The sequence below is a fragment of the Talpa occidentalis genome, unplaced genomic scaffold (assembly GCF_014898055.3).
Source record: "Talpa occidentalis isolate TD23 unplaced genomic scaffold, MPIMG_talOcc4v2.1 talOcc4.7, whole genome shotgun sequence".
Lineage (NCBI taxonomy): Eukaryota > Metazoa > Chordata > Mammalia > Eulipotyphla > Talpidae > Talpa > Talpa occidentalis.
In genome coordinates, this window is record NW_023605083.1 from 13,100,001 (window position 1) to 13,114,937 (window position 14,937).

General features: G+C 34.8%; 1 protein-coding gene across 7 annotated transcripts in view; it reads right to left on the reverse strand.

The window, feature by feature from the left end:
- The window catches only part of CNTLN (centlein), a 236,875-nt gene that overhangs the window by 191,569 nt on the left and 30,369 nt on the right, over positions 1–14,937 (reverse strand). For all 7 annotated transcript variants that reach the window (XM_037494596.2, XM_037494597.2, XM_054689416.1 and 4 more), the window contains exon 3: positions 5,737–5,821. In XM_037494596.2, the coding sequence (XP_037350493.1) occupies positions 5,737–5,821 (85 nt within the window). The remainder of the gene's footprint in view (positions 1–5,736; positions 5,822–14,937) is intronic.

Below are 14,937 nucleotides of genomic sequence, written 5' to 3' on the forward strand. Positions count from 1 at the left end.
AAAATCCTCAATAAAATTTTAGCTATCAGAATCCAACAATGTATCCATAAGATAATTCACCACGACCAAGTTGGATTCATTCCAGGGGCACAAGGATGGTTTAACATCCGAAAATCAATCAACGTTATCCAACACATCAACAAAAAGAAATATAAAAACCATATGATAATATCAATAGATGCTGAGAAAGCTTTCGACAAAGTGCAACACCCATTCATGATAAAAGCCCTTGAAATTCTTGGGATACAAGGAACATACCTCAACATCATAAAGGCCATCTATGACAAGCCAACAGCCAGTATCATTCTCAATGGTGAAAAGCTGAAAGCAATTCCATTAAGATCTGGAACAAGACAAGGATGTCCACTCTCACCACTGCTTTTCAATATAATACTGGAAGTCCTAGCCAGAGCAATAAGACAAGAGAAAGACATCCAAGGAATCCAAATAGGAAAAGAAGAAGTCAAACTATCACTATTTGCAGATGATATGATAATATACATAGAGAACCCCAAAAACTCCACAGAAAAACTAATTCAACTCATCAATCAATTCAGTAAAGTGGCAGGATACAAAATCAACACGCAAAAGTCAGTAGCCTTCCTATACACAAACAATAAATCTGAAGAAGAAGAAATCAAAAAAACCACCCCTTTTATTATCGAAACAAAAAAAATCAAATATTTGGGAATAAATCTAACAAAAGAGGTAAAGGACCTATACAAAGAAAACTATAAAACACTGTTAAAAGAAATAGAAGAAGACACAAAGAAATGGAAAGACATCCCCTGCTCATGGATTGGAAGAATAAACATTATTAAAATGGCCATCCTACCAAAAGCAATATACAGATTCAATGCTATTCCAATCAAAATCTCAATGGCATTCTTCAAAGAAATAGAACAATTATTGATGAAATTCATATGGAATCACCAAAAACCCCGAATAGCCAAAGCTCTACTGAAAAAAAAAGAAGGAAATGGAGGCATCACACTCCCAGACTTCAAACTATACTACAAAGCCATAATCATCAAAACTGCATGGTATTGGAACAAGAACAGACATACAGACCAATGGAATCGAATAGAAAGTCCAGAAATAAACCCACAGATTTATGGTCAACTAATCTTTGACAAAGGAGCAAAGACTATGCATTGGAGCAAAGAAAGTTTGTTCAATAAATGGTGCTGGGAAAACTGGGTCGCTACATGCAAAAGAATGAAGCTTGACCACTACCTCACACCATACACAAAAATCAACTCAAAATGGATTAAAGAACTAGACATAAGACCTGAAACTATAAAATACATAGAAGGAAATATAGGCGAAACACTACGGGATTTGCACATCAAAGACATCTTTACAGACACATCACCCAAAGCAGTGATAGTGAAGAGAAAGATCAACAGCTGGGACTACATCAAATTAAAGAGCTTCTGCACAGCAAAAGAGACAATAACAAAAACAAAGAGAAACCCCACCAACTGGGAGAACATTTTTGCACCCAACACTAATGATAAAGGACTGATCACAAAAATCTGCAAAGAGCTGATGAGACTCAGCAACAACAAAGAATATAATCCAGTCAAAAAATGGGCAGAAGAGCTAAAAAGAAACTTCTCTGAAGAGGAAATGCAAATGGCCAACAGACATATGAAAAAATGTTCAACATCACTTGTAATCAGGGAAATGCAAATCAAAACTACCATGAGATACCATCTCACACCAGTGAGAATGGCACATATTAAAAAAACTAGCAACAACAAATGTTGGCGAGGATGTGGAGAAAAAGGAACTCTTGTGCACTGTTGGTGGGAGTGCAAACTGGTCCAACCACTATGGAGAGCTGTGTGGAGATTTCTGGACCTACTAAACATAGAGCTTCCATATGATCCAGCAATTCCACTCCTAGGTATTTACCCAAAGGACACAGAAACATCAATTCCAAAGAGCACCTGCACTCCTATGTTTATAGCAGCACTGTTTACAATAGCTAAGCTTTGGAAACAACCCAAATGCCCAAAAATAGATGACTGGATCAAGAAGATGTGGTACATATATACCATGGAATATTACTCAGCATTCAAAAAAGATAAACACATGCAATTTGCAGCAACATGGATGGCACTGGAAGGGATCATGCTCAGCGAAATAAGCCAAAAAGAAAAAGAAAAATACCGGATGGTCTCACTCATAGCAGGAATCTAGAAAACTTAAATAAGGGACCAGGAAAATGAATATAAGAAAGTGAAAATCAAAATCAACAAAAAACTATGAACCAGAGACACTTTTTGGGGGGTGGGGGGCGGGAGGGGAAGGATTGGGGTCAGAATGGGGCATTTGCAATTGTATGGGGGAATATAAAAATAAAATTTAATATTTAAAAAAAAAAAAAAAAAAGAAAAGAAATTAAGTTCCATGACTAATATTCCTTGTCTAGTTATCATTTCCTTCTCTATTTTCAAAGATCTTGCCTAACAATTTTAAGTGCATTATCTTTCTCTGCCCTGTCACATTTCCTCATTCATTTTCATACTTTGTTAGAATTCAGTGATCCCTTAAGATTTTATATTCCAATCCACTTGTATCACTTTCTAAAATCACTAAAAACTTTATATTGCTGAACTTAGCCTTTTCACAAACCCCACTGTTTTTGTAGCAGTTTTCATCATTGACTGCCTTTTACTTCTTGAAACTCTTTCTCAATTCAAAAGAAATTGCATATTATTCTCTCTCTTCTTTCCTGAACCATCTTTCCCTCTCATTTACTCTCAGAATTCTCACTGTTTAGTCTTCTATTAACATTAAATATATAAATCTCAAGAAGACAGCTCCCCAGTGGCGCAGCGGTTGAGCGCTGGGTTGCGAAGCTGCCCGCAGCCTCTGCAGCTCCGCTGGTTCAATCCCCGGGTGAGAGTCCCACATGGCGCGCAGACCTCTCCTGCTGCCCACTGCTCCCCTCAGCAGTGTACTTCCTTCTGCTCCCCGCTCTGGCTCTGGTGAATTCTCTCACCCTCCCGCACTTCTGACTGTTCCCAGTGCTTGTATAAATAAATAAATACATCTTCAAAAAAAAAAAAAAAGACAACTCCTTTCAAAAGATCCTATAAACAGGTTGCTAAAGATCTCTAAATGGAATTCATACCAATAACTAAAATATAAGTTATCTAAAAGAAGCTCAAAATCTTATTATCATAGCAAGCTGAGCTTCTTGATAAAAGAGTATTCTTTCTGATAACAATGCCACTGTTTTCCTGGTTCTCTAGGATGAAAACCCAAATGTCATTTTCAAATTACTAGTAAGTCCTTGTGATTCCACTGCATAACTTTAATTCCCGTAAACCTAACAATTCAGGTTTGTGTCATTAAACTTATACTATGAAATAACTTCCTAACAGTCCATTCCATTTTCTCCTTTGATTTTCTAAATGTATACACTATTATTTTTATCATCACAGACAGCAGCTCAATTAGTTTTAGGTCCTTCATGAAAATCTAGGTAGATTCTTTTAACTTACTAGTAAAGTCCAAATTTTTCACTTAAGCAATCAAGGCCTTTCCTTAGTACAAGTGGAACATAACACTAATCAGATCACTCAGCCTAAATGCCTATATATTATCTATGAAACAAAATATAAATTTCAACATCACCCAGTTTGTAGACTCCTACCTTTATATGTTTACGTAGTATTCACTCTGGAAAATCTCCTACAATCTACCTGTTAAACCCTATTTGAATACTTTTTTAAGACCTCTTCAGAGAACTTAATCTCTCCTATTGAATATTTATAGCATTCTGCTTGTGATTCTCACATGGCATTTATAATGTATTGATTCTATACATTCAACAATATTTCATGAGTATGTATTATGAGCCAGGCAATATGGTGGATATCAGGTGTTAGGTATACAAGGTTCAATGGTTATATATGGATTCCTCCCCTCATAGAACCTATAATCTACTCAGGGAGAATATAGTTACTTGCACCTTACATTCATCCCCACTCTACTCCTTAAAGAGATTTAAAATGATTAAAAGCAAGAACTGTACACTGAATTTTCCATAGTACCATCACAGGACTTTCTTGAATTGAACTGAAAATATACCTTGTAGAAAATCATAACTATCATTGCACAGAAATAAACATATTTAGGTTAAGAAACAAGGGGCCCTAAAAATAAATTAGGGGGCCCAAAAACAATTTATTTTATGGGAACTTGGTATTTTATATATGAGCTAAGTGATTCTGCACAAAAATATAAACAGTGAAATATCTATTCCAAGAAAAAAAGTAGAAAAAGAATTTAACAAAGAAAAGGGGAAAAGAAATTGCCACTTAAGAAAGTCAACTTTTTTTTTTAACTGGTATACTATCACAACCTAGATCTGGTAAACAAAGTAGTCCCTACAGTGTTGTGAACTTACAGGGTACCAAAGAATGCCAAAAATCCATTCTTCTCCATAAAACAGAGTTGCAACTAAGAAAGAAAGATTACTTTTGCAACTGAGAAAGAAAGATTACTTAGCCTGGACCTACATTTTTCAAAAAAACCAAATCTTGGTTGGTCACATGACTTGTTTTCTCAATGAAATTTAAGTACCAATGATCTCTGTTACTTTTAAGTCAAAAGGTTGGTAATGTTATACAGATTAGCCTAACATGACAATATTTATTATACTAGAGAGCATTCTGATATTGTTAAACATTCAGGGGGCAAACACAACTGTTTTTCCAGAACTGACTAAAATGTTACTTCTAAAATTTTGCCTTAGAAAATGCAACACTGGAGAAGGTATGAATTTCAAATTTATGAATCAATATTCCAATTTATAAAGTGTTCATATGTGTGCAGTAATGGAAAAATAATTGAATCTTTTACCCAAGTTAACCTCCACTTTAGTCCTTTAAAGAAAACAACTTTATAAGAATAACAAACCTTAGATCAAAGTTTTCATGACCCTTTAATGGGCCAGGAAGGAAAACAGAATCAAAAGTCAGAAGAGCATAGTTGAAAAAAATGAACCTCTATTTAACCCAGAAAAACTATAGATAATTAACCCACAATGAGCAATTAGGTATAAAGTGAATTTAAATATTATATCATGATTAGACCATTCTTACAGTAAATTTCTTTTACCTTTATTTTTAATATTTATACCTTGAAAGTGATTCTTGAAATCAGTGACCACATGAAATTCTGCAGGAATAATTTATAGTTTCATATACGTATACATACATTTAAATATTTATGGATTTATATGTTATATATTTATATATTCATAGTTATTTATATATCTATAAAATTACGGTAATTACATAATTTGCTCATTATACCTAAGATAGGCTTACATTAATTCAAAAAGGTAAGTTGTCAAAAGATGAAACAGTATCACAATTATTGCTCATCTTTTCTAAAAATGAAATCATCTGAATATTTACAAGTTTTAGAAGTGAATTATAACCATTAATAATTAAAGACAAAATTCAAGAAAAGTTATAAAACTATAACTATTTCAAGATTTTAATGTACACATGACATAGTCTAATTAGAAAAAAATAAGCTACAAGCAAAGCATAATAATGAAAAAATATGACATAGTTCCAATATAGTACTGATGTGACATAATTACACTGATAGTTTAATACAAATTAATTGCAAAAATAATTTAAGTAACTGTAAAGCTCTACTAACTGAAACGAAGTAATTTTTAGTATTTTCTATTGTAAAACCAACCTGTTCCAATTCTTGAATTTTAGCATCCTTGACTTGCAGAATTTCTAAAACTTTTCTGTCTTTAGCTTCAGATTTCTGTTTTTCTCTAGAAATAAAACATACAATTACTGAGACTTTATTAGCCATTGGTAGCTTAATACTTTAAATTTTCATATCCTGATAATAATGTCACTTTAAAATACAGAAAATTAAATTATCTGGAGTTGACAGCCCTTTCAGAATTAATCAGAGCCATATGGCAAGTGACAACTTAAAACTGCTGACAACTTAGACAACTTCATACAAAAAGAACAATTTAGTTGCCAGATTCAAATAATTAAAAATACTTAAAATGTGTTAATTTTGTCTGCAATGACCATTATGTCATTAATTTACAATAATTAACAAATGAGTAAATGTGTGCTTGTTAACATGAACACTTTATATACACAAATTATGTAAGGAGTAAAATATTTAGCATTAAGTAAAAGACTCAGAAAAGAGAACTAACATTTACAAGTAATCAACATCCTATGAATCAATTTTTCTGATTCCTTCCTAAACATTTCTAGTTTCTGAGAATATTACTAACTACACTAAATGGTAACTGGATAATCAAAGCACAATTATTTTAAGTCTTCTTAAAATAAAATACACAGAAATTTGTGCCTAAACAACTCATGAATCAGAGTGTACAAGTAAGGAAAAAGAAAGAAGGAAAGAATCCTCACTCAAAAAAGAGGAAAATGAAGCGAAAGAACTCCAAAAGCACAGGGCATACAAGACAGAAGGAACACCAGTTGGAAAAGCATGCCACTGTTTATAAAAGGTAACTTCAAATGGTGTAACAGCAGATAGAAAAGATTTAAATTAGACTTCCATTAAGTTAGCCAAGTAAGTTCACACTTTCAGGTCCTTTTCGTCTAAATGTATAGTATTAACAGAAAATCAGAAAAGAAAGAAGAAACACAGGCACATCTCTGAGGGATGCAAATCAAACTAAAACACTAAACTATGAGCCAGGATCCAGGGGATAACAGAGAATAAAAGTGACTTATTCAGTATGTAGAAGCATAACCAGGCTCATTGTTTGAAATCAGAGGCTAGGGTGAGGCTCTCAACCACTGCAGATAGCACTTGCCTGGTACCAAGGTTTATATTAAAGTTCTAGAAAGGCAAAATTTTATAGATAAAACATACCAGTCAGAAGCTGAGCCAAAACACACTCTATAGCTCAGAAACTGAATACAGTAAATATCTAGTATCTCTGCTGGTTAACAGCCTCAAGCTATAAATATAAAACCTATTTCAATATGGGGAAATGGAATACAGGTGACAATTTAGTGGTAAATATGAAATTCTGTAAAGGCAGCATGAGAAAAAAAGGGGTAGTGGGGGTTAAGGGACAAAGAGAACAATAGCAACAACCCGTCATTCAAGATGTGATCATAAACAAAAAATTCCACATAAAGAAAACATCAACTCCAAATACTTATATAACACATATACACACTAACTCAATAATCCAAAGAATCAGTCATTCTAGACAAAAATAACAAACTGAAAGACATTAAAATAAATAAGGAAGTTTAAAAAAATAAAAGAATAACATTAGTAAGAAAAACAAGAACAGGTGGATCTAAAATTATCTACTTAATACCCTGAAAATAAATTTATATTATAATCACTAAAACAAAAAAAAAATAAATGGGTTAAGCTCAAAAAGATAAGTAGTAGTGAAAAAGAACATAGCAATGAGGGGTTCACGTAGAACACTGTTTAGAAAAGCAATGAAATTAAAAATATGGAAACAAAAAATGTAGATTTCACTGGAAAACTCCGATGTACACCTAAAGAGTTCCAAAAGCAAATTTTATTTGTTTGACATATACTCTAGTTTATTTATTTTTATATGTATATTTTATATCATTCTTGTTTTTGTACAATACATGCTTTCACCTTTCTGATGTAGTGCCCATAACATTCCCACCACCAATTTACCCATGCACCATCACCATAGTCCCCTGTGTTCTTCCCTCCCCTGTTTTGGTCCCTCTATCTCCCCCATGCCATGTAGTGTCTTTGATTAATAATTGCCTGTTAAATTTGTTTTTTTAATTTATTATAATTATTTTTTCCTGATCCCTAATTTGGTTCCCCTACATTCCTCCTATAAGTGAAACCACCTGATATTTTTCTTTTTCCTTCTTGCGTATTTTACTGCACATAATCCCTTCCAGTTCCATCCATGTTGCTGTGAATGTCACAAGTTTATCTATTTTGATTGCTGACTAATATTCCATTGTGTATATAAACCACATCATCTTTATCCAGTCATCTATTTTTGGGCACTTGGGTTGTTTCCATAGCTTACCAATTGTAAAGAGTGCTACAATACACAAAGGGGTGCAAGTGTCCTTTTTAATTAATGTTTTTGTGTCTGTTGGTTAGATTTCCAAGAGTGGAATTGCTGGGTCATATGGTAGCTCCATTTTTAGTAGTTTTGAGGAACTACACAGCTTTCCAAACAGCTTTCCATAATAGTTGTACCATTTTGCATCCCCACCAACAGTGTAGATTTCCTTTTACTCCACATCCTCGCCAACATTTGTTGTTCCTGTTTTTTTTTTTAATATGTACCATTCTCACTGGTGTAAGGAGGTATCTCATTGTGGTTTTGATTTGCATTTCCCTGATTATAAGTCATGTTGAACATTTTTTCATATATTTATTGGCAATTTGCATTTCTTAATTCGAGAAGTATCTCTTTAGATCTCCTGTTCATTTTTTCACTGGATTGTTTACTTTGCTTTTGTTGAGCTGTGTTAGCTCTTTGTAGATCTTTGTTTTTAGTCCCTTATCAGTAGTATTGTGTGAAAAAAATTTTCTCCCAATCAGTAGGGTGTCTCTTTGTTTTGGTTAATGTCTCTTTTGCTGCATAGCAGCTTTTAAATTTGATGTAGTCCCAGCTATTCATCTTTTCCTTCACTTTCTTTGCTTTGGGGGATGTATCTTTAAAGATGTTACTGAGAAGTATGTCATGTAGTTTTTTGCCTATATTTTCTTCTATATATTTTATGGTTTCAGGTCTTATGTCCAAGTCCTTTACCCATTTTGAGTTGGTTTTTGTGCAAGGTATAGGTAGTAGCCTAGCTTCATTTTTTGCATAAAGCAGTTCAGTTTTCCCAGCATCATTTATTGAACAAATTGTCCTTGTTCCTTTGCTTACTCTGTGCACCATTGTCATAGATTAGTTGCCCATAAATATGTGGGTTTTTTCCTGGGTTTTCTATTCAATTCCATTGGCCTGTGTGTCTGTTTTTGTTCCAATACCATACAGTTTTAATTATTATGGCTTTGTAGTATAGTTTGAAGCCTGGGTGTGTGACACAATTCTACATCTTTTTGGTCAGGAGAGCTTTGGCTATATGAGGTTTTTTGTGGTTCCATATGAATTTCATCAGTATTTGTTCTATCTCTTTGAAGATTGTCATTGAATTTTTTTTTAAAGTCATTAGCTTTTGATGTCAAACCCTTTATTTTTTTTTTAAGATTTATTTATTTATACATGCAAGTTCTGGGCAATAGGCCAGAGGTGTGGGGGGTGAGAGGATTCACCAGAGACAGAGTGGGGAACAGAATAGGCAGACTGACAGAAATACACTGCTGAGGGGAGCAGCAGGTGAAACAGAAGAGGTCTGCTTTACCATGTGGGTTACTCCCTGGCTGGCCGGGAATCGAACTCATGCTGCAGAGGCTGTGGACTGCCTCACAGAGCGGTGCTTAACCCCGTGCACCATCAGGGAGGCCCCTGTCATTGAAATTTTTATTGGAATAGCATTGAATCTTTAAATTGCTTTTGGTAGGGTGGCCATTTTGATAGCTAATTCTTCCAATCCATGAGCCGGGGATGTCTTTCCATTTCTTTGTGTCTTCTTCTATTTCTTTTGTTTTTTTAAAGATTTATTTATCTATACAAGAACAGGGGTATAGACCACAGGCATGGGAGGGTGAGAGAATTCATCAGAGACAGAGTGGGGAGCAAACCAGGTAGATGGACCGAAAACACTGCTGAGGGGAGCAGCAGGCGAGACAGGAGAGGTCTGCCTCGCCATGTGGGTATCTCCCTGGTGGGCCGGGAATCAAACCCGCGCTCAACCCACTGTGCTACCAGGGAGGCCCCCCTTCTATTTCTTTTAAAAACATTTTATAATTTTCTTTGTATAGGTCCTTCACCTATCCAAAAGCAAATTTTAATGAGATGAAAGGTAAAACAATATTTTTAGTAGTCAATTGCTAAGAATGTTTTAGAATTTAAAAATCCTCAGATTGAAAGGGTGCTTACCAAATAAGTATCAAAAAGAAAAGCAGTAACAACAAAACACTCACATCGAATATACGAATACATCCTTCAGTCATCGGGTGCTTACTGAGCATTTTTATGTGACAGATACCATCCTAGGGACTAATACTGTAGCTAAGATAATAAATCAAGTGACCATTTCATGGAATTAACATTCTAGTTCATGGATACTGAAAATAAATAATACATAAATAAATACAAAGTGTGTTGGCTGATTATAAGTATAATAAGCAATAACCTAGTCCCACAGAACTGGAGAGCAAAGGGGGGTGGCTGTTATTTTATATAGGACAATGAACAAAAATGTTCTCTAAGATGTTATCTGATCAGAGACTTCAAGGAAAACCATGCAAGTCATGGAAAGCTCGGGCCACAGGACTAGCAGGCAGTGCAAGGTCACTAAGGCAAGAGCACAATTTGTGCATTCAAAGAACAACAAAGAAGTAAATGCATCTCCCCTCGTGGCAGATGAGGACACAGTTTAGCAGGAATACAGGAATATATGACCTTGTAAGTCAAATGAACTTTGGATCTGACTCTCAGTGATAGGGGAAGACAGAGGATCATTATTGAACAGAGAAATAACATATTACAATTTAATATTTAATAATGTATTATAAATTAATATATCATACTAACTCAGGTCGAGGGGAGATACTAGGGGTCTGGGGTAGAAGGAAAGAAACTAACTAGGAGGCAAAAGCAGAGTCCCTGTGAGAAATAAAGATGAACTGGACAAGAAAGGTAGGTGCGGTTATGTGGTGAAGTGATAAAATTCTTGCTATTTTGAAGACAGAACTAACAGGATTTCTTGACACATTAGATTGAGATGTGAAAGGAGATAAGTCAAGAATGTTTCCACAGTTTTTTTCCTGAGCAACTAGAAGGACAGAGTAGACATTATCTGAGCTACAGAGGTGGAGAATGAAGGACGTTTGTATTTAAGATTTGGACTAGCTAAATTTGAGATGGTTAATTGACATATAGAAGCAGGCAGTTAGAAAAACCAATCTGGGGTCAGTAAAGTCAAGGCTGAAAATATAACTGTAGAAATCATCCAAATATATTTAAAAGACCTACGAGTACATGCGATCACCTAGGAAGTGATTCTGAACAGAGAAGTCTAAGAATTGAGTCCTGAGAGAATCACATTTATAGATGAGCAAAATGAGGAAGAAATAGTAAATGATACTAAGAAAGATAAGCAGTCATGCAAGAAGAGAATCAAAAGAAAAAGTTAAATGAACAAGTATTTCTAGATGAAAGGACCCAACTGTGCCAAATACTGCAAAGAAGGTAAGATGAGGCCTGAGTGCGGAGTTCAGCAGTATTGAGATCAATGGTGGTTTGACAAAAGCTGTCTTGTAATAATGGTGGATATGAAAGCCTAACAAAGTGATATCCTTGGGTCCTATAAGCTTTAGTGTATATACAGTTTGGCCTTAGATCTGAGAGTATAAATAGTTCCTTCAAAGAAATGAAAAGGGAAATATAGGTACAGATTCAGTTATGTTGGTAGATACGATATGGAAGGGAACAAAAGTTCTCTTTTAAGAACTTCTATTTTCTCAGTGGTGTAGGAGGTTAAGGGCACTGTCCAGAGTTTAGCTAAGCTGCTCCATGGAAGCCTTGGCATCTGTTTGGTTCGGTCAAGCAGTCTGCATTAACTTTAAACTAATAATTCCCTTTTGTACCTCATGCCCCAGAAAACAGCTAGCAGAGTCACAAGCAAATATAAAATGCCTAATAACACTTTCCCAGTAGGCTTTATAAGCAACAGTCTCCCCTGTCTCCCAATACATCTTCCTTATGCACCCTAGATAAGATCCCCAGGATTTACCACACCTGGCTCTTTCAGTTTGAGTTGACCAATTCCACTTTAACTCAGTAACTGCCAAGCACACCACCTATGTATTTTAATAACATGTGCCCCAGGTCCTGTTTTTCTCTGTTTGCACTCTGCTGTGACCTCCCCAATTGCTCCTTATGATGTTCCAGGTACTTCCTCCAGTAATAAACTTCTCTATTTCATTTTCTCCTGTGGTTTGTTGTTGAACCATGGCTCACCTTCAAGCATCCTGTGCTCTACTTAGCAAGTACTAATTTGACAAATTCATAAAGGTAGCCATCAGCTGACAGTGAGATTGGGGAAAGCAGTGTTAGAAGTTGACGAGAATAAACACAAGAGAGGGCCTCCCCAGTGGTGCAGCGGGTTGAGCGCAGCGCTGTGAAGGTCTACAGCCTCTGCAGCGCGGGTTCGATTCCCAGCCAGCCTGGGAGATTCCCACATGGCGAAGAAGACCTCTCCTGTCTTGCCTGCTGCTCTCCTCAGCAGTGTACTTTGGTCCTTCTGCCTCTTTTGCTCCCCACTCTGTCTCTGGTGAGTTTTCTCACCCTCCCATGCCTCTGGCTTGTACCCCAGTGCTTGTATAAACAGTCTTTAAAATATTAAAAAAATAAATAAATGAACTTAACAGAGTCTTCTAGGATACTGAGAAAGTAAATGAGCCAGAAAAAAAAAATGACTACCAAGTAGCACTAAGGACCCATGAGGTTAGTAGTTATTAATGTATGTAAAACCAATCATGGCTCAAGAGTTTTTTTCTAGACATGTTCAGCCTCTGAATATAGGCACACAGTAGACAGTTTTAATAAACCATATTTGAAAGTTTTCTAACATATATATTATGACTACTCTTTTATATTTGTACTTTAACCTGCTTTATTACTTTCCTATCAACTATTTAGGAAGCATTATTAGTATGTCAAACACATCATCAGCCTATTGGTTTTCTTTTTGCGCTTCTTTAATTATAGTAAAATTAAACATACTTTCAAAACTGAAATATCTTTTTCTCTGATGTGTCATTGCCTGTTAATGTATCTGCCATTTTATTGATTTTTTATTAATGTATAAATTATATAATATATATATTAAAAATATATATGCTCTCAGACAATTCACCAAAGAGGCTATCCAGATCAATATATACATGGAAAAATGTTTATCATGATTTCCAATAAGTGAGGTGCAAGTTAAAGCCACAATGAGTTATCAGTTCACATCTGTGAGAATGCCACATACTAACTAAAATCACCCTAACAACAAGTGATGGAGAGGATATGGAGAAAGAGGAACTCTATTCTGTCAGTGAGAATGCAAACTGGTGAAGCCTTATGGAAACTGATCTAGATTTGCCTTTACAAACTGGAAATACTGTTTAACCCAGCAGTCTACCCTTGGCCACCTATCCAAAAAACACAAAAACCAGTAAATAAAAAAACTGCAATGGTTATAGTAGCATTATTTATAATAACTATGAAATGAAAACAACCTGAATGTTCAGTTATGGAAGACTAGATCAGGAAGATGTGATATATCCACATTATGGAATACTACTCAGGTACAAGGAAAGAGGAATGCTGCCATTTACAAGAACATGAAAGGTTGAAGGGATTCAGGTATAGTAAAGCAGGTCAGAATGACAAAGGCAAATTTGGGCATTTAAATAGTGGATGATTTGAATAAGTAAAATACTTATAAAAAATCAGCAGATGTAATAAAATTGAAGTTTCTAAAGTTAAGAGGAAGGAGAAAGGATAAAAGGGTTAAAAGGATGTAAGAGATGGTGGTGTGGAAAAAAATCAAAAATACATATAGTCTTTGGCGATCATTTTTCACTAATAAAACCTCGAATTATCATTTGAATTTTTAATTTACCATTATAAATTCTTAAGTATTAAAAAGAATGTTTAAGATTCATTCATTCAAGGTATACACATCAGTTAAAAAAAAAAAAAAAAGACTTCAAATCACAAAAGACAAAAGCATAATTGGATTTACCCAGGAACAAAGACTTAGTTTAAGGCAGTCAAGACATTAATTCTAGTCAGAACTTCCTCTCAGCCCCATACTTTGAAATTTAGAGTCTTTCCATCTATTCTTCTGCAATAAACCTAAAGTCCCCACTAATGTTAAAATAATTTCTAGATGTCTTTTTAAATGAGATAGGGGTAAAATTTGACTATATGTCACCAAATGCAAAAAAAAGCATTACTGTAACTTCCAAATGAGCTGAGAACAAGGGTGATTATCTCCAATGTAATAAACATTATTTCACATGTGTTAAAGTATGTTTAAGTCCACTATTAATAAAAGAAACACAAGAATAAAGCCAACAGACTGATAATGCATTAAATGTACTAATATGTACATAAACTAATTTATAGTCTAACCCAGTGGTTCTCAAAGTGTGGGTCCCCATTGAAGTAGAATCAACTTCACCTAGGAACTTGTTAGCAATGCACCATCTGCACACATCCTCAGAGCAGAAACTCTGAGATGAGGATCTAGTAATCTGTTTAACAATAAATAGGTGTTGTGAACTAAATGCTTCATATTCATATACTGAAGCCCTAATTCCCAACGTGATGGCATTGGGAAGTGGGCTATTTGCGAGGTCAGGTGGATGGAGCTCTCATATAAGGGATTAGTGCCCTTATAAGAAAACATTTGAGAAAAATGACCTCCCCTGACACAAAGGAATCAGCAAGAAAGCAACTGATTGCAACATACCTCTCACTAGGAATGAATCAGAAGTTACTCTGATATTGGACTTCCTAACCTCCAGAATTTTGAGAACTGTAAGTTGCTAATGTCACCCAGTCTATAATATTGTGTTACAGCACTTCAAACAAGTAATTCTGATAGGCATACATGCTGAAGTCTGAGAGTCACTAAGATAACAATACCTGAAATACTTCTCAATGAATTAAACTGAGTGATAAAATACTAAAAATATAGGTCATAAATATAAAACTTCATATAAAACATAGTTTTGAAAAATATACCTCAATGA